The sequence below is a fragment of the Mastomys coucha genome, unplaced genomic scaffold, assembly GCF_008632895.1.
Source record: "Mastomys coucha isolate ucsf_1 unplaced genomic scaffold, UCSF_Mcou_1 pScaffold6, whole genome shotgun sequence".
Taxonomy (NCBI): Eukaryota; Metazoa; Chordata; class Mammalia; order Rodentia; family Muridae; genus Mastomys; species Mastomys coucha.
In genome coordinates this window covers 56,286,443-56,307,668 of record NW_022196912.1, presented here as the reverse complement: position 1 = coordinate 56,307,668, position 21,226 = coordinate 56,286,443, and the positions used below count along the sequence as shown (strand labels likewise).

The window sequence follows — 21,226 nt, the reverse complement described above, 5'->3', positions numbered from 1 at the left end:
GATTGTATTTCCTATACACCGTGGGCTGGTGTCTTGGACTGGATAAAAAAGAGCAAACGAAGACATCATGCTTAATATCTGCATTCATCTCTCTTCCCTGACTGAGGACCAAATGTACTCAGTGGCTTTCTGTTCCTGGTATTATGCTATGATGGATGGATCATGTCCCCTCTGAGATTACAAGCCCAGATGAACCTTCTTTTTAGTTGCTTCTGTCCGGCATTTTGTAATAGCCTCAGGAACAGTACCCAAAAATAAGTGTTCAAAGAGAGCTGGCTGTAGGAGGAATGCTCCTCTTACTAGAAGAAACATCATCATCAAACTCAGCTTGCACAGCAGCCTCAACATTTGAGCTCCAATTAGAAAGACCTGCTGTGTAATTTTAAGCAAAAGCATAGTCATTAATTAATCTGGAGTCTGCCAAACAACCCACAACAACAACAACAACAACAAACCAACCAAACAGACAAACAAAACAAACCCCAAACAACCCTGAAACTGTACCATTCATTATCATGCTCAGAGCACAGCAGCAGAAAGAAAGGCTGAGGCTCCGTTGACTGTTGGGTGCCCCTCATTTTATGGGGACTACAGACATCTCATTTTAGAAGATGGCTCTTCTTACATTTATGAAATTCTGCATTTCTTATATTAAAAGTGGCAAGCGCAGCATGATTTGTAAGTAGCAGCCAGATTTGATTTTAGGTTACATCAGCCATTTTGTCACTAATGAACCAAATAACATATATAGCTGTGAATACATAGCAATGCAAAATGGAAAATCATGACAAACATTTGCTAAATATGTTATTAAGTGTGCCGTTTAAAAAAGTGCATGAGAAGGCTCCAGGATGCTGTCTCAGTGTGGAGTTCTCTGTGATTCAGTTTCCATCTCCAAAATATAAACATAATGACATCAATTTTACAAAATTCTTCAGGTAAAGCCTGACAGGAACTGCTCAAAAATGCTAGCTGAGGTGGCTGCAACTGCCCTAGAACTGCTATTGGGTACTGAACTGTAGCTCATTCCTCCCTTATTCCTCCCAGCCTCAAAAAACAACACACTAGGTTCCATTCTAAGTTGCAAATGTTTCCCAACTGCCATACATTGAGAAAGCACTCCTTTTACCACTGCTCAGTGGTCCATACCCACAATCCTAGCACTCAGAAGGTGGAGGCAGGAGGATGAGGACCTCAAGGTCGTTCTTCCATACAGAAGCAAGTTCAAAACTAGTCTTGGGTACTGAGACTCTGTCTCGGGGGAAAGAATATAACAAACAGAAATCAAATAAAGTAAAATAAAACTGTAGGAAGTAATACAATAAAGACGGAAGGAGGAAAACATTTACTAGGCCTGACTTTTTATCAGTATACAGAGTCCAGGGTTTTCTGGGTACATGGTCAGTCCTGTGTGAAGGGTTCAAAGGCAAAAAGCTGTCTATCAACATCACAGCTCTAACCTGGAAGGTGGGAAAAAGATGTAAGTGGGACAAACTGAGAGATATGAAGGTGGGAAAGCCCCTAATCACACAGGTCTTTGGATGCGAGTATCCAGATACAAACCAGAACAGGGAGCCAGCGACAAACTTCAGATCTCCAGATGCTCAGCCTGATGGTCCATCAGGGCATCCTCCTGCCTTACTGTGGTTTTCAATGACTTAGATTTTTCTTTGTTTTGTTTTTTTCCCTTCTTCATTTCTAATGACCCAAATAGTGCACGGCTGTGAATGGTAACAATGTAAAACTGCCAAACCATGACTTTAAAGACTCTGAGTTGGGTTTTTATTTTACCTATTGTCCTATTATTCTGGAAATAATACATTTTATTTCTAGTTTTAAACAAAATTAACACAAACGATTGACTTAAAGTCTATATTTAACAAACTGTGCATGTCACTTCCTGCAATGGGGAGGGGAACAAGATGTCCTATCTCTAAAGAGGACATCTTTTGACTTGTGCGGCTTGCTGATGTCCATGTAAGGCCATGTTCCCATCGTTCCTGCACACTCTTCTCATGTGCTTTTGCTCCTCGACTCATTCTTCTTCTTTCCTTATGTTCACTCCTATTTCCTTCCATGAATGTGGATGGTAGGTTTTCTATGACACTACTTGAAATTACAATTATTCACTTGAAATTGGAATCATTCTCACTTGGAAGGTATAACGTGGTGAGTGCAGAGTGCAAAGTTGGCCTTTCCCTAAGGCAGTTCTGCGACATTTTATGATGTTCAGACCTTCACAATTGCTGACTGACGCTACACTGAAGGGCAGAGAGGTAAGCAGTGTTTTTCTCCTGACTTTTAGTTCGGGCTTTAGTGTTCTGTAGTTTTGTAACTTAGCAAGATACAACTTGAACTGCATCTTCTCCCTTTATGATTTCTCTTCTTTCATCGGAGCACTTCCATTTCCTTACCCCTTAACATTCAAATACTGCCACTTTTTCTTTTACCCATAGCACCTCCTATTAGACCCACACTGGCCTTTTCATTCACTTCTCTTTATCTTTTAAATGTTTATCCAGATTTTCCCATTTCATTTTCCCTTTGCGCAGAATTCTGATAGTATTAAACTTTATTTTCAGCAAACTGATTCATTTTTTTCAACTATGCTCACTCCCTTGCTCACTCCATTAAAGAAGAATTTTCATTCTATCCAGGACCATCATAGAATCTAAGAACCACGATAATAACATTTTTATTTGTTTTTTTTTTAATGTGTTATGTCAGTGTGTAATGTCAGCAGAATACAAACTCAATCAGAATTTCTTATGCATTAGTTTTAAAATCTTGTTATTTGACATTATGACTGTCCTGAATTCTAGCTTAGCCTCTTCTTATCGGTTTCTTGTCTAGACTCCTAGGATGCGATCTTCATTCACTGTACCTGCTTCCTCTGAATGGCAGCTGACTCCTCAGTATTATCATAACTCATCTTGAGAGAGTGTTTTTCCAGCACAGGAATCCCACTCATTTAAATGTACACTGGCTACATATTTACGTTTTTAGACCCATTACCCCTTAAAGCCAGAGAATAGCTTTCTAAGGCCCAGTACTGGAGGAATCTCTTCTAGGTACTATTTATTTGGTCCTAAGCCTCATAACACATTTTTTTGGGTCAGTTTGGCTTAAGCATTCTCTGCCCCCTCTCAGGGCCCTCCATACTCTCAGATCAATTATTTAAATTTTATTTGTTTAGATTTGAGCTTCATAGTTACATATAGTAGCATTATTTGTCTCTTCAAACTTTGTTTCTGTTTTTTACTACATTGTACCTTCTGCCTTAACCCCATACTGGATTAAAACCAGGTACTTGAATACACCAGGTAAATGTGGTCATTAAACAATGCAGTTCTTGACAACTTGTTCATGCTTGTAGCAGAAGAGTGGGTTATACAGTTGACTATACCAAGATTTGAAAAAAAATCAATTTATTTAAAAATTCTTTTTTTTTTTTTTTTTGAGACAGGATTTCTCTGTGTAGCCTTGGCTGTCCTGGAACTCACTTTGTAGACTAGGCTGGCCTCGAACTCAGAAATCTGCCTGTCTCTGCCTCCCAAGTGCTGGGATTAAAGACGTGCGCCACCACCACCCGGCTTAAAAATTCTTGAAATCTATTTTTTTCTAGTAAGACAGTAATCCATCAAGAAAATTTAATATAATGTCTTTAGTGGGCAACTGAATTGGAACTGTAAATCACCAAATCAAATAACCAATCCAAAAATATTCTAATGATGTAGTTTTCAAGGGATATTAACCTTAACCATGCTTTCCCTTTTTTTTTTTTTTTTTTTTTTTCCGAGACAGGGTTTCTCTGTGTAGCCCTGGCTGTCCTGGAACTCACTCTGTAGACCAGGCTGGCTTCAAACGCAGAAATCCACCTGCCTCTGCCTCCCAAGTGCTGGGATTAAAGGTGTGCGCCATCACCACCAGGCAACCATGCTTTCTTAAAGAAATAAACTACCCCCTCATCCAAAATTGCATTAATAAACCCAACTAAAGTGTAAACAAAATCACAATATTGATGAAAATGCTTACCTAAAACATATAAGTCACTTAAAGCCTAATGTTGTATTCCCCGCCCCCACTTTCTTCTTTTCAAATGAAGTCTCATCATGTAGTTCTGGCTAGCCTGGAACTTTCTATGCAGACCAGGCTGGCCTCAAATTCACAGAGATCCATCGGCCTCTGCCTCTTGACTGCTGGGAGTGAAGGAGTGTGCCAGCATGCCCAGCTGTACTACTGATTTTTATTTTCTATTCTGAGTTTCTACAAAAGTTTGGAAGAAAGATTACAAGATGTTAAAATGTACGTTCTATAAATAAAGATGCTACAAATACCTGAGCTAAGAATAGATGTGCTAATCATGCAACAAGATTTTCACACACGAGTTAAAGGGCATATTACAACCCAGAAATAGTTACAAATGAATCCACAAACTACTGAACTACTGGGATAGGAAAGGAAGAATGTAGTTGGTCTATCTATAATAATCCTCATGTCTTTAGTTTTCTTAAAAAGAAGTTTCATACATTTTGATCACTAAACTCTAATGGTTCTTCTTTTTCATAAAAGTCATCATTTAAAGATATAAATATGCTAAGAAAAGGCTCCAAACTGTTTCATTTGCCTTTTTGTTTCAAAATAAATAAATAAGTCCAATAGTGAGGCTGGAATTAGGCTCTCTGTCTGAACTCAGCCTTGATATTAAAAAATTCATACCTATTTAAATATATTTAACATATATATTATATATATTCCTAAGGTCTGATAATAGCATAGAAAAAGACAGGCAGGATAATCATCATGTATAATTTTAATAATGTAGGTAAAAGATAATGAGGGATTGTACTTAATATTACAAATTGTTTTAGAAACTGAGACGTAATCTCAGCAGGTTGCCCTGAGCACAGAGCCAGGAAGCAAACACATAAAGTGTCCCTGGCAACTTTCCCTTCATTTTATTAATTAGCACAACAATGCCCAAACCTCGGGGTTTGCATCTGTTAAGCACTTCTGATTTTCTCTGGGTTATATTTACTTTTCTTTCAAATTGAATACCCAATCCCTTTTAAATTTTGGTAACTTGTGCAAAAAATTCAAAGAACTCATATTCTCCCTAAACTATTGCATTTCTAAGGCATTATGCTAGGGTCATATTCTAAAGCGCAGAGAAGGTGCTCACATTGTTAGAGATAAAAATGAGAAGGAACTTAAGAGTCTTGTTTAATAAGGATATGGAAAGCACCTTAACAGCCTTGTCCTCAAAGCCAGGTTAAACTATAAAACTCCCTTGGGGTTTGACAAACACTTCCAACTCCCTGCTGTTTGAGCTGGCACTAGGAGACCATGAAACAAGCTTCAGCTATGTATCTTATAACTGATGATATAGGTCTTCTAATTTTTATTTTATCATTCATAAAATGAATACCTATCAAATGGTCACTGGTCATTACATATTACAATATAACATTAAAACTTTAGTAGAAAATATATGTATTAGGTAATTCAAACTACTGAAGATCCCACTCTAAGAAAAATATGCTCATCTACCCAATTTCCTGCATAATCCTTCTTATGTGTTTCACTGGAATTTCCTTCCTTTTAATTGTAACTTCCTTTTTAATTGTTAGAAAATAAACCAGACGAATCACAAAGACGGTGATTAAAAAGAATATGGCTATAGAAGCTCGTTATAAGGAGGTCACATCCTACCTTCAAAAGAGAAGATAGAAAGGTGAAAAATGGAGAAGCAATTTTCTATGAAGACGACACTACTACCATGCGCAAAGCCTCCAGAGGAAAGGCTCTTGCTGGCTCCTGATCTCTGTCTCTATGAGACCCTTGTTCTACTAGGACTACTTTGAAGTGTGTGTAAGTTTTACACTATTGTGATTGAGTTCAAATGAAGATCTTAGCTCCAGGCCAACTATATTGGTACAGGGTGGAGAGTAAGAGAGCTCTTTGGAGGCCTCTTTCATAGAAATACTAATGCCAGTCAATGACAGCACTTTCCTCCCAATATATCACAGGTTCCACATCCTGTTGCCACTATACTGGGTGCAGTACTCTCAGAGGTCAGAAGAAGAGGGTGGATCCCTTGGAATTCGCTCAGAGCAAGAGAGAGTTTTCATGGGTATAGCTAGCTACCAAGCCATAAGATCTAGATTGGATCCTGTAACGTGTTTGCTCTGAGAAGTCATAGGAGACCAATCTACTGACATATTACCAACAACCCAGGTGATAAGATGTTGGGTATCCTTTAATATTGTCATTTTGGACAGCCACAAATTTATGTCATTAATATTGACACCACTCAAATATGGGCAGAGCTGTAGAACATAGCAGTCTGATATGTCAGAACAACAACATGGTAGATGAATGTCCCAGTAACACAAGTAGGCAAAACCAAAGCTCCCTTCTACCTTCTTTTATCTGTGCTGCGGAAGGGGAGGCACCATCCATATTTAGGGCAGGTCTTGTTGAGTCAAATAATCAGATTAAGAAAATTCCCCACAGGAGTGCCCAGGCAGCTTGCCTTTTGGTTGGTTCTAAATCCAGTAAAGTTGACCATTTAAGTTAATCATCATCATGTTTCTTGAGATCTGGAAAGGTGGTAGCCATACCTGCTATGCTCTCCTAACATGCAGGACTGAGAAGCACAAGCTGGATCTGCTGATTGTAACTGCTGCCTCAAAGATCTCCTAGCTTTCAACTGGGGAAATGCTTTCATGTTTTTATTCCAAGGAAGTGGTTAGCCAATGGTTAAAAATTATAGAGAAGACAGGACGAGACCAACACAAATCAATGCATGTCAAATGCAGAAACAATAGACACATCCGAAAATATTTACTCTCACAGTCTTAACCAAAGTAAATTTACTGGCTAAAGACTAGAGCTGGAGATAAATCCATGCTGGCCAGAGGATGACACCATCAGAATACTTTAATGTTTTCTTTTGATTATCTGTTATTTTCCATTTTAAAATTCCATTCTTGATTCTGATTCAGGATAGCAACATTTTCATCACATACACACACACACACACACACACACACACACACAAACACACCCACAAACACAAACACACCCACACACACAAACATACACACACAGGTTTATGTCAAAGTTTTGGTTTATGCCTTTTAGTTTAGTGGTTTTTTATATGTGCTCATTCTCATAAATATCATTACCTATTTTTGTTTTTTCATAACGCCAAGCACATAAAAATCTACTGGCTAGAACTATTTCATGTGTGTGTGTGTGTATGTGTATATGTATATATGTGCATATGTATGTGTGTGCATTGCATAGTAACAGTCTCAGAAGAATATGCTACCCCAAAAGAAAGAATTTTAGTGGACTGTTTTGAAAGACATAAGGTGCAAGAAGGTCATTCTAATCTTCCCAGGCTTTCTTCCACGAAACGGGCCAAAAATCATGTTTCTTCATGACCGAGGAGAACATACATGTCTTTGAAAGGGAAGTTCTTCCAAGCAGAACTTGATAAAGGTAATTTTGTAACCCACGGCCCACACCCAGTTTACTGCCATGAGATTGGGAACTCTGTCATGTCTTTCTATGACTCTCCATTCTTCATTAGCCGGCTGTAAAAACACTACACTTAGCCTACTTACTCAGCACTTCTCATGCAGGTTTCCACATCTGAACACATGGAACAAGTATGAAATACTTTCTTTTCCTAATCTTTCTTTAGTTACTAAGGGATCAGCCAAGAAGTTGGGATGGGTAAAGAACAGTTAAATTTCCTATACTACAATAGTATACACATGACTGTTTAGCTCTTCAACATTTTGTATACTTTACAAATAGCAGATCCTAGTGATCAAATGAAAGTTAAAGAAATTTAATGTTAAAATCTAATCTCTACTTCAGTTAGATTATAATTTGAATTTAGAGTTTTTTTTATCAATACTACACATGTTCTTTAAAATATTTTAGAGTACAATTTAATGTTATATTTAAAAGTTGTTAATGTGTGTGAATGATTGTTTGTCTGCATGTATGTTTATGTACCACATGCATGTCTGGTGCCCACTGAGGCCAGAAGAGGGCACTAGATCCTTTGGAATTAGATGTACAGGGGTGATGGGTTAAGATGAGTGTACCAGGAAGGGGAACCTGGAACAGCAGTGAGTGCTCTTAACCGGTGAACCATCTCTCTAGCCTCTTTAGTCTTACATTTTGAACTATATAAAGGAAAACTGAAAAGAAAAAGGAACCTGAAAGGACACGTGACAAAGCCTGGGTTTTCTTGTATTAGAGAGGACATTGAGAACACTGTCAAACATTTAATAGGTTCTATATATCAGAAATACTATTACACCAATGTTGAGTTCCTGATTTTGATATAATACACTGGATATCATAATTAGGGGTATAAAAATAGAGAAGCAGCTTGTTCCCAAGTAGTTAACAAAAAAGTAATACAAATATGCATGTATGATACACTGTTTATATCTATATGTATATGGATGCATAGACATACATACGTACAAACATGCACACAAGTCAGGAGCAAAGAGACCAATATTAAGAATTTCAGCCACCCAGTACTATTGAATCATGTGATTGTGTGCACATGCCCACATACTTGCATTTGGGGAATACAGATAAAGTGAATGTTATGAAATATCATCCTATGGGAAATGAGTAAGTCTTTGTAGAACTCATTATTTTGTAATTGAACAGAATAAACTGACTATGAAATAAAGTACAAAAGGATTAAACAGACAGGATGGTTTAATAATTATGAAGTTCCAAAAAATAAAAAATTAACACACTATCTTTTTAGCCAATAGGTGGTGCCATAAAGTGCTACTTTAATTTTAGTGTTCTGAGAAAGCAATTTATAAACTCAGCGCTCAACAGCCAGGGGCATGGATAAAAGTCCTTGGGTACTTATCACTTGCAGGATGGTGAATCAAATGACTACACTGGTGTACAGAGATATGACTGTCAACAGAAAAACGCAGTCTAATGCAACAGACTCTGCAGCAGCACCTAAGGAATACTATTACAGCTGGCATAGAGCCATGCCGCTCTCCCTGAAAGGGTAGGCTTCTTATGTAACAATTCCTGTGAAATCTCATAGGGTTGCAAAGTAGTTGGAAGGGTAGAATTGTGCATGCTCATCTCAAAAAGGCAAAAAACAAAGATTCAAGAAATTTATCTGATTAACAAATATGATTTCTTTTTTATAAGCCATGTGCGCCAACTACACATAAACACGCAAATGATAGGAAAACACTGTAAATTTTCTGTTACAATATGCTGAAATACACTCAGTGTGTTTTTACATTTTGTGTGTGTGTGTGTGTGTGTGTGTGTGTGTGTGTGTGTGTGTGTATGTGTGTGTGTGTGTGTGCACGCACACAAATGTGGAGGTCACAGGACAACTTGAAAGAGTTGCTTCTTTTGCTCTGCCAGGTGAGCTTTGAGAATCGAACTCAGACCATCAGGCTTGGCAGCAAGTCCTTTACTCAATGAGCTATCTCACCAGCCTTGCCAGTGACTTTTATAGACTTAAGTTTTACCTACAAATTTGCCTAAGTACATAACATGGGCTCAGTCTAATTCCACATTCCTGGACTTCAACTGCCATCTACCAGAAGTGACATTTATAATAATCATTTTTGTTCAGTAAACTAAAATCTGGCTTATTTTTAATGAATATTTTTAGAATTTCAAATATTTTAAAACATTTGGTCATTATATTAGTACATTTAAAAATCTTCACCTAACATAACTATTAAAATTTCAAATTACTTAATCTAATTATAGAGTTTATATTAATTCATTTTTTTAACTATTTAATATTTAAGTGGATCACTCACTATTTTCTCCCAGTTTCTAAATGTAGCAGATAAGGTGGCTAACCGTCCTTTCAACAGAGTCTTAGGTTAGAGGGAAATGCCAGTTATCTACATGAACCCGTTTACCTATCACACAGACAAGATGATACCTCCAAGACTGAGAAGCCCATCAGTGGAGAAGGAACGCCTACAACTGGCTGGTAGAATGGTCTCAAGAGCAAGTGTAAAGCTTTTTCCCTTCCTCTCTTTTCCCGCCAGTATCAATGGCCAAGGAATAGAACGGGGTGATACCAGGGAAAAGCAGCCCTTTTATAGAACGGACTCCATTTCTCCTCCTGGCTTAACACTTTCTGGTACCCTGTTTCCTTTTGTTTTTAAATCATATATACCAGTCTAGCTTATCTCTCTGGCCCCTCATATCCGCTCTTCACCCTTGCAACATAACCACAAAATAAAACACACACACACACACACACACACCCCACCACCACCACCACCACCACCACCAACAACAACAACAATAAAAAAACAAAGCATAAAAAAACCTTTCATTGTGGAAGCAATAGTGTGTCACAGTGTGTAATACTGTATACCCGTCTGTCCATACATCTTTACTTGCCGATGTCAATGCAATGAGTCAGTGGTCTGGCTTCTGTGACATCATCAATATTGGTTTCTTATTAGGACTTCTCTGGGTTATTCTGTTGCGGCTTCACGTAAGTCTTAGAGTGCTTCCTATTCAGTAATGAGGTTGGATGGACCAAAAACGCCTAGCTAGGCTTGTAATTTCTTTTCCTCAAGGAGGCAATACAGATCAAGGTAACAAGAATGAAGACTCACCAAGACGGAAGGGAAGTACTTTGCTGGAAAAGTGTGAAGGTCTTTGTAAAGGATCGTTCTGAGCCTTTACTCTGGGATAGTACTGCCCAGTGCTGAGGCTCAGAGCTGGCATGTCTCAAACTGAAAGAACTAGAAGGGGTCAGGGGGTGATCAGAGGAGTTCACGTCAAAAAGATGTTGGCTATGTAAGAGCTGAACGGGACTCAGACTTGAAGGAAATGCATGGGGTGGGGCGGCGCGCGGGTGTCTTAAGGACAGGAGAGTCAGCAGAACTTTATAGCAGAAACCAGGTACAACCAGCATGTGCCAAGCAGCCAAGGAACTCAAATATCCCAGCAGACAACAAAATGAGATGCCCCTCACCACAGAGGTAAGGCTTTTACATGAGGCACCATGTTACACCAGGTGCTTTCATTCTCCATACAGGTAGAAGCAACTATGGTTTGGGTTGTTCTTATTGTCGGTTTGTTTACATGTCTGTTTGCTTACTGAACAAGGGTTATCAATAGAAAAGGGAAGACCCAACACTAAGATGGCTTGTGTCTCATTTTCTGGTAAGAGTTCCACTTAAAGGATCCGGGAAGACGAAGTGATCGGGTTAGTTAGTAGTGTTGATGAAGGACATACAATATGTGGAGCACTGCCCCAGAGTGCAGCCCCTCTTTATGGAATTAACAGAGGTAGTCATAAGGACAACAACAATTACGTTAAGAGTAATCAGAAAGAGATGTTAGCTAACAAATCTGCAGAGAAAAGTTGGAAGAAACAAAGTGTAGGAGAGGGTGGGTTGTTTCTCAAAGACCCAATATATCAGTAACACAACAGTATTCTTATAAGGAACAAATAAACAAAAACTCTAACCTTTTCAAGCAATTAAATAAGGATCTATGATTTAAAAAATGGACCCAGGCAACTTGTGAGGATAATGTTATGTATAGTGGACAGTGGCTTCAAAGGGATCGACTATAAGATATATATTCTATGACACATTGCTATTCATATAATTTATGGTGGTATATGATAATTGCAGTCTCTGAATAAGCACACATACATCTTCTCTATGAATACATAACTACAGTCGGCTTCACTCTCCTCTGCAGTCCACTGCCTTATGTGAACTGCATGTTTGTTACCCAGTATACAATTACATTATTGTCCCCAGCCATAGAATGATGCATGTTTTTACTGCACTTTAATGTCAGGTTTCCACTTACTACTGGAAAACCTGACAGTGTTTATAATTTAGTTTTTGGTTTGCAGTAAAAACCTGAAGGCCTCAAGATATGGTAGCACAGAGCAAATCCAAATCCTCTGCTGTTTCAAATGAGAGTGGAAAGGATTTTTCTATATAGAGAATTATATTTGCAAGCCTATCACCATTTAGGGAAATGCTGAAAAATATTGTTTTTACATGGCAAATAAGAACATGGGGGGAGGGGTGATCGATATCTAACACGGATGAATGGAAGGTGAGAATGTGAAAAGGGTAGGGAAAGCTACCCAGCCGAACACACCCACCTGCATTGGAGCCAGTCAAATTATAGCGCGCATTCAGCTTTTTGATGATGTTCTCGTGGATCTGGTACCACTCACTCTCTGTATTACACCTATGAAAACACAACCATTTGGTAAGGCTCTAACACACAAGTTCAAGCCCCAGGTGTGATAGCACACCTCTTTCAGATATAAACTTGGGAATATACTGCTCTCCTTGGAGTCCCCAGTGCCTGACCATGAGGCTTGCGTAGTGTGGGCAGGAAGGTTCAATTTGGCAGTGGTTAACACTCTACCTTAATCCACCAAGTAGAAGGTGCTGCAAGGTGCTTAGGTGGGATACCTAAGAGTCAAACTTTCACTATTAAATGAGTTATGTTTGGGAGGCAAGTTGATCATTTTCTCTGCACCTTGCTTTCCTCATCTGTTAAACTTGCATAATTAACATATTAAATATTGAATAAACATGGGCTTGTGTAAACATCTGGCATATAGTAAATGCTCAATAGATAAAGGTCCTTAATAGAAAATGTTTGCCCTCCATAACATGAGTAGGTCTGGCTAACCTACTGTCAGAGATGGCTTTCATTGATTAGTATTTTTCTCTTGGAACAGTTTCACAATTTGCTGAGTCAACAGTAGAAAAAAAATAACCAATAGCGTAATTTCCTTTTTTAAGATACAGCAGAAAATAAAGGATCTACAAAGAGCTGCACAATTTGTGTTTACAATGGGCTTCCTCAAAGCTGGTTGCATAATCAGGGGGTGGCTCCTGTCACTGTCTGCCCCACAGTCTTCCCCATGGTGAGATAAATACAAAGCTGTCGCATACCTGGAAAGACTATGCTAAGAAACGATAAATGATAATGTTTGCGAAGAATTTTGGCTTTCTTTAGTAATGCCATGTTCTATCATGCTCCCATTACTAGACTGTGGTGCGAAATAACATCCATAAAAATACAAGTAGTGAGCTGAGAGCTCAGGTTCCAGAGACAGACATATTTTGATTTCCTTCCTTAGTAACCTTGATGACACGGGTACATTATTTAACTCTCCATCTCCTGTGCAAACTGACCTAAAAACCATCTCCTTCATGGGTCTGCTGTGAGGATGAAGTGACACAGCACATGTGACATTCTGAATCCTTTGCACATAGTATACAGCCAAGGACAGAGGGCTAGTAGTCACAGTGATCTTAACTAAGTCATAGTTTAGGACCACGAGTAGTATTTAGGAAAAATATTACGGTGGATTTCATCAAAACCATTAATAATGAGGGTTGCCATGAGAAAAAAAGACTATCAAGTTCTATTATCCACTAGTTTTAAGATGTTTTCAAGCTTAAAAGGAAGGTCATAGGTTTAACCTTCTTACCATAAAAACATCTCTGGTCCCCAACCAGAGGCTACAGACAACCTAATTTGTTTGGGTAGAAAGTAGAACAATCCATGAACCCCTGCAGCTGTGGCCACAAAGCAATGTTATGACCAAACATTGGCAAAGGGCCAGTTGTACTATCCCCTCCTTAAAAAAAAACCACACACACAGAAACAAGAAACACCTACTGCTATATGCTATAAGTAGCAATTCAAGTTTGCTCATGGCACTGGCCCACAATGTAGTGCATGAACCCCAAAGTGGATACTCTAGTGGATCATGGCACTGTCTATCAGATATTCTCTACCACACCTGTGGGAGGAGTCAGGGTGGGTTGATGTAGACACATGTTCACATCATCATCTTAGACACCATTTAATTCAAAACTTGGACTAGACCACATGATCTTCTTAAGAGTAGTCTCAGTTTAACTGTGCCCAACTCCAATACAACATTAAAATCTTAACCCCTGGGATCTTAGAATGTGACCTTATTCCAAAAGAGAGTCTTCATAGAGGTAATCAAGTTATAATGAGGCCTTTGTGGGTAAGCTTCAATCCGATATTATTGTGTCCTAACAAAGAGAGAGGATAGACACAAAAACCAACATGTACCCAGGGAAAGGGTCATGTGAAGATGAAGGCAGAGGTCCAAATAATAAATGTATCAATGGGATGTATCAATGGGTACAGATGCTGGGAGACAGTCATAGAACAGATCTCCCCAGTCTTTGTCCCTGAAGGAAGTAAACATACCTTACCATGACCTCAGACTTCAGTCCTCCAGAACTAATTGGAAAATAATAAGCTCTGCTGTATAAGCCAAGTTACTTATGTAAGTTATTGAAGCAGTTGTCAATAACTCAGAAATTACCTGTGCCCTCCTTTCTTAGTTTTAAAAATAATAGAGTTTTGCCTTCTAAGAACAAACTAATTGTGTAAAAGTAAGGGCATGCTGCTATGTTGTTTATGAACTGGAGGAGATATCTATCTATGCAAATGATCTTCCTAAATCAATAATCTGCATTCATATAGTACTCTGATTCATAGTTCTCCAACCGAGAATTTATAAGGATTTTGATAAATGACTCAAGCCCAGCTTTTCTCCTGTTGCTCAATCATCCATCTAAAGTCCATCCACCCAGGCAGAATTCTCAGGCCCCCTCAGATCATGCCAACCCCACCTCAGGCATGTTTCTTACATATACACTTTCAGGACCAGGTCATCCTTCGTCTCTCCTGTGAGAAGGTCTGCAATGCTAAGAACTGCACAGCCAAATGGTCGCCGGTATTGAACACTACAGGCATTCTTTTTTTCTCCTGCTCCCATTCGACCTGTCCAGATAGTAAGCAAACATGACCCATGAAGATGTGAGCAGATGCATCTTTGATACAGACACAGGCACAAGACAGGCCATAGGCAATGAAACAAGGGCTAGGAAGGAAGTGATGATAGGACAGCAGAATATTTCTCTTCTTGTCTAATCATCTAACTGTCCAATCCTGAGTGAGTGGCTTAAATTGTGAGGATAAACAGAACATGAGAAGCATGTACAAACATGAAGATCGGAGCAGATCTCATTTATGGGAAACATCTTCTTTTGGTGCATCCTGAAAGCATCCCAGAAGGTTGTAAAACATTAAGAACAGGCATGGTACCCATTTCCTTTTCAACCTTAATAACTTTGCCTATTTGAAAAAAAAAAAAAAAAGTCAAAATTTCAACGTTGGTTAGATGTCTTGGGACATGACTGTAACTCCAGTACTTGGAGTGCTTAGACAAGCTTCCAAGGTTATACCATCTTGGGCTGCCTAGCAAGATCCTGTCTCAAAATCTAAACACAAGGTTCACATCCGGAAGGAATCAGTTGGAAATTCTGAATGTAACAAGTACAAGTGGTCAAATGCATATACTCCTGCCTTGGGACACAGGTACAACTCAGTCCTCCTCTGATAGTTCTGACAGTTACAAAGTTTTAGTTTTTAAAAATTTCAAGGGCAAGTTTTCTTTTCTTTTTTTTTTTTCCTTTAAAGATTTTATTTACGTATATGGGTGTTTTGCTGGCATGTCTACTTGTGTATTACATGGCTGCAGTACTACAAGAAACTAGAACAGGGCACTGTATATATTGGAACTGGAGTTATAAACAGTTGTGAACTACCCAGGTCCTCTGGAAGTTAAGTGCTCTTAACCACTGAATCATCTCTTCAGTACGCTTGTTGAGTGTTTTAATACATACTATTGGAACAATGCTTTGTATTTCCCTCCCTCCACCCCGAGGCAGGGTATATCTGTGTGTTTATGTAAACCTGGTTTTCTGTGAAACTCGCTGTGTAGAGAAGGCTGGCCTCAGACTTAGAGATTTGCTTGTCTCTGCCTCTGGAGTGGTAGGAATAAAGGTCTGTGCTACCAGCAGCTGGAAGCACATTGGTATTTAACTTATTGGTATTTAACTATCAATTATTATTTTTGTAGACAAGCAGACAGCATGATGGAGCTGAAATACTGGGAAAGAAGATAGAGGGAAACTGGTAAATTTGTCTGTAGATTTCCAAGTGATCCACATTTTATTTTCCATGTGAACATACACCTGGCACTCCCCTAGTCTAATGTTAAATAGGAGAAAAAAAAGATGGCAAAATCCAGTTTAGTGTGTATCAGTAGGTCTTTCTGTACTATCCATCTTCCTCTAGTAAAAGCACTACAGAAAATGAGGCAAAGGCTGTGGGGGAGGGGACTGAGATGCCCTGCTCTCATCAGAGAAGACCCGGCCCTGAGCTTTGTGATTCTCAGATTTGCTCCAGTTGTCTCCCTCTCTCTAGTCCTTGAACACAGGTGGAGACTCTCTTTCCAGGCTCTGTGGCCAAACACAGCTTTGATGCAATCACAATACCAGAAAGACTGGATGCAAGTCTTGCATCCCAGCTTCCTAACTGTAAGACTGATGATAAGAACTCAGTTCTGGTTGGTTGCCAGGGAAATCCTCTACATAGGAAGAAGATAAAATACAGACCAACCAGGTAAGCCCAAAAGAGAAGCATGGAGGGTGGTGGGGCCTAGAAGTGTGAAGTTCAGAAATGAACTTCTCCCTTCGCTTCTTTTCTATTCTTTGCAAATCAAAGACCTGCCTATAAATTCCCAGAACCAAGGCACTGCTTTTGCTTTTGGCAGCCAGTGAGGGTCACTATGCCCTTTTCCCAGTAAAGCAGGTACAAGGGACATTCTATAAAAAGCAAGAAGCATCTGTCCTTGACAGATAATAATCTCTTTAATTTCCCTGCATCAAGAACACTGCCAGATAAGTCTTAACCTTTCTCAAGTGTTTTAATTTAGTTTCAATTCTGATCAATTTCTAACTATGGAACCAATAACTACTGTTTTGCAAGGATTTCTTTGACCAATAGGGAATAGGGATGGGTAGGTAATTCCTACTTCAGCATTTATTTTAATGAGTTATAGTCATGAAAATCTTGGGAGATTTTTTAAAAAGGACAATTGCTAACAAAAATACTCTGTAATTTTGAAATTGAAAGGATGGCCCAAGATCTTACAGTACCGACGTGGGTGGCATCATCGGCAATGATTTTGTGGTGAAGACCATGAACCCCAAGGGTTCACATGCTTTGATGATTGTTATCCTACCATACCAAACTGACAGATATGATCTAGAATGTTCTCAATGACAGAAAGCTTTGCTCATTCCTTCAATGAGTTAAAAGATTATACATGAACTTGACCAACATTTACACAAGCATATTATCTAAAACACATTTTATATTAACAACTGGCTATAAATTAAAATTCAAGAAACTAAAAAAAACCACAGAAAATATAAAACAAACCTCCCTTTTATCATATTAGAGACGTCTCAAAAGAAGATAGCAGCATATATCACTTTTTCCTGTTATTTTAAGGATCTAATTCTTTCTCACATACTCATCTGTTTAATGAAAAGCTAAAGACCTGTACAAACATAGGGGCTGGTGCACATCAACAATCATAATACCTAAGTGTTGAAGCAGGAAGATCAGGAGTTGGAGGCCAGTTTAGGCTACATAGTGAGTTTTAGATGTATGTGATCTAAAGATGAGATCTTGTTTCAAAGCAAAACATCCCCAAAGCAAACAAAGTAAATAAAAAAGAGTTTACTTCAAGAAAATCAACTCCCCTGTCCTTCAAATACAAAAACAGCATAAAATAGTTTCAGAACACATTTTTAATGAGAAAAAAAAATACAGAAATTTTATGTATGATAACATGCCTTATAGTTTCCTTCCAAGTACCATTGTATTGTAACATTTGGCTATATTAGGTACAAGCTACAACACTACAAAGGCAATGATGATCTTGCGGGCCTGCATGGCAAGCTGATGCTTTTCTGCAAATGCATTGTCACTCAAGTGATGTAGCAACTTTAATGACTTGGGGACAGATTCTTAGTATCAGCCCTTTGGCACTGATAGAGAAGCTGGGATGTCTACACCACTCACTTTCATGAGCTGCAATGCTGGAGAATGCCCACTTTTAGAAGAATTTCATGTATAAAAACTGAAGGAGAGTATTCCTTCTCTACCAAAATGATGCTCTGCACTATGTGGATAAATGCTGCATTATCTAAATGTCTTCATGATCAGATCAAATCTGAGAACGTGGGCGTTGACAGTTAAAGAGGCATATTCCTTTTTTTCCCTGTAGGTAGCTCCTAAAAGTTCATTTTATAGTATAAGAGACTGGGATTAGAAGAAAAATACATGTTTGAATCAATAAAGCACAACCCAGTATTTAACAATTTATATTGGAAAAGATAAAAATTCTATTTGAGGGTGAAATCAAGGGGGCCGGAGAATAATTCTAAACCTCTTATCTTCTTGGATTCAAATTTGATTCCAGACACAAAACTATACTGAGCCACACAGAGACCCCTTGGGTATCAGTCCCGAAAGTCAAAAGTCTGAACTTACCAATTCGGATAATGTGCACGGTAATATAGATGTCCTTCCTGAGTTCACTGCTACCCAAGTCCTACCAAGAAACAAAGCCTGGTTATTTTAGAGTTCCTATGCTGCGCAGAAAAGCTCAAGAGCTCTCTTTATTCCCTCATAAACAAGGACAAAGATACACATAGACAAAGAATACACATAGCAATGGAATGCTTGGGTCAGAAGGACTGTGTTCAAACCCATGTCTAAATAAGTCACTGCTGCTGGTTATTCCATATGGAAAAAACACTTAGGAAGAAAGACCACTGTTGATCAAATCTCTTATTCACCCATTTTTAAACACATAAGAAGCATGGGTTAGATAGCCAGTGCCTGGCTAGGCCCAAGTACTTGTGAAACAGTCACCCAGGGTCACCAGGTGTGTTAACCAGAATAAAAACCACAGTAAAGGAAGCAAGCAACTGTGATTGCTGTTAATCAGAATTCCAACCACTATTGCAATCTGTGACTTATTTGAGTCATTTACAGAGAGTCATGAGTTTCTCTGTCAATAACCTAATTCTCCTAAGCAATAAACACAGCACCCCACTTACCACAAAGAGAGAACAGTGCCTTTCGGGCTTATCCGGGGCTTTGGGAAGCCCATTTCTATTCAGTCTCAAGAAAAATCTCTCACTATAAGAGAAAGACAGTTGAACACTTAGAAACTTATTTCATAGTTAGGCTTTACTAGTTCAGCATCTGAACATTCGGCATTGGAAAGCACTGAATACAACAAGCATGTGCTTCATTTCTGAGAGAACCAGCAAAGCAGTATCTGTAAAAAGGCATATGCCAAACAAAACAAAACAAAACAAAACAAAACAAAACAAAACAAAACCAACCTTCCCAGAAATAGGCTGGTTCCCTGTCAGTAGCATCACTGCTATTATCCCATACAGTAGAAACCAACACACGATATGAGATAGCAGAGCCCGATCCTTCCTGTGTTTACATCCAAGATGGTTTAATGATTTATATCATATTGCTTAATGCAACAATAAAAATGGCTTTATAGTTCGTAGTCTTCTGTGTTTATTCTTCAAAATACAGCTAAAGTTTCAATTGATGAAACTTGAATTTACTTGGGTCTACAGATAAACAGAAGATCTCAAACTCTTCACTGAGCCTGTATTTGATAATATAGTGTCACTCACATTTCTAGCAAACACAAATGACTCACTCTGTCAATTAGCCAGTAATTTAAGGCCATAAATGTTTGTGGATACCATCCAGATACACGGTAATTTATGAAACACTTACTTACATTCAAACATCACAATGATTGTCTACCCAAGAAATATCAAGGCATCCACTATCTCCAGCTTTAAATCTCCCACTGAATTTCAATATCTTGTGGAAGAATCAAATAAGTGGCTGCCCCAGGCAGAGAACACAAAACCAATATCCACTGAATGTGAAATGATCACATGTGGTCTTGGCTACTGGAGGGTTAGCCTAGGAGAGAAGCAGGGAAATGTGATGGTTGGTATTAGCATAAGGCTCATAACCTACCACATCTGTGTGTTATATTCATCACCATATCCTTGCCTTAAATAATGGTTCTAATATTCAAATACTACCAGGAAGAGAATGAGAACCATAAACAGATCTGGAGGATTTGGGTTTCAAATTATAAAGGCCTTACAACACTTCTCTTTTCTTTTGTGATATAAATCTAGATGGAGGCATTTAACAGATTCAGTTTCCTGGCTAGCCTCATCATTTTCTCATACTACAGCTATTCTTGACCTCTCATATGAGAGGGCAACCAACACACATTTCTACAGGGCCATTTCCATTCCTCTTAGTCCAGCTTCTTACCCAGAGCAGGGGGCTGGCTGATACAATGTGAAGGGGAAGAAGAGAAATTGCTGCAAGGTTTCAACTGAAACCACAATTCCCAAGTGAGTCTGAAATGCATGCTGGGAAGAACAAACACAACGAAGCATGCAATGTGAACTCAGCCTTCTCCAATGCTCAGTTACGATAGTTTCCTTTCAAAAAGACTATACCTGACACAGCCAGTCCCACAACGCCCAGAGGAAGCTCCACTTCCAGGCACTCTGACACACCCAGGATCAGAGGTGAGCAGGAACCAACATCTGTCCCAACACTGGGAGTAATTGGGTCCAGCGGGACCAGGCACACAAGAACTCCACCAGTCAAGTGACTCCAGTTCCTTCCGGTCTGTCTGGGTTAGTGTTCTGAGCAGAGCAGGGTACAAGCTCTGCAGCCAGTCCCACAACTCACAGAGAAAGCCACACTCCCAGGTGACTTAACAAGCCCAGGATACCAGGATCCCAGAATCACAGGATCACAGAGTCAGCTTGATTCTGAGGAGTTCTGACACAACCAGGATCACAGGAAGGACAGGCTCCAGTCAGATCTAGCAAGGGCAGGTAGCACTAGAGTTAACCAGATGGCAGGGGGCAAGCATAAGAAAATAAACAACACAAACCAAGGTCACTTGCCATCATCAGAACCCAATTATCCCACCATAGCAAGTCCTGGACACACCATTACACTGGAAACGCAAGATTCAGATATAAAATCACTTATCATGATGAAGATACAGGACCTTAATAAAGACATAAATAGCACCCTCAAAGAAATACAGGAAAACACAGGTAAGGAGCTAGAAGTTCTTCAAGAGGAAACACAAAAATCCCTTAAAGAACTACAGGAAAACACAATCAAACAG

At 39.0% G+C, this 21,226-nt stretch overlaps 1 protein-coding gene across 7 annotated transcripts in view; it reads right to left on the bottom strand.

Annotated features, from left to right (window-relative positions):
- Dock4 (dedicator of cytokinesis 4) overlaps positions 1–21,226 on the bottom strand; it is a 411,188-nt gene that overhangs the window by 153,784 nt on the left and 236,178 nt on the right. For all 7 annotated transcript variants that reach the window (XM_031357369.1, XM_031357376.1, XM_031357375.1 and 4 more), the window contains exons 9-12: positions 19,077–19,158; positions 18,505–18,565; positions 14,745–14,877; positions 12,191–12,279 (exon numbers count right to left, since the gene is read on the bottom strand). In XM_031357369.1, coding sequence (XP_031213229.1) covers positions 12,191–12,279; positions 14,745–14,877; positions 18,505–18,565; positions 19,077–19,158 — 365 coding nt within the window. The remainder of the gene's footprint in view (positions 1–12,190; positions 12,280–14,744; positions 14,878–18,504; positions 18,566–19,076; positions 19,159–21,226) is intronic.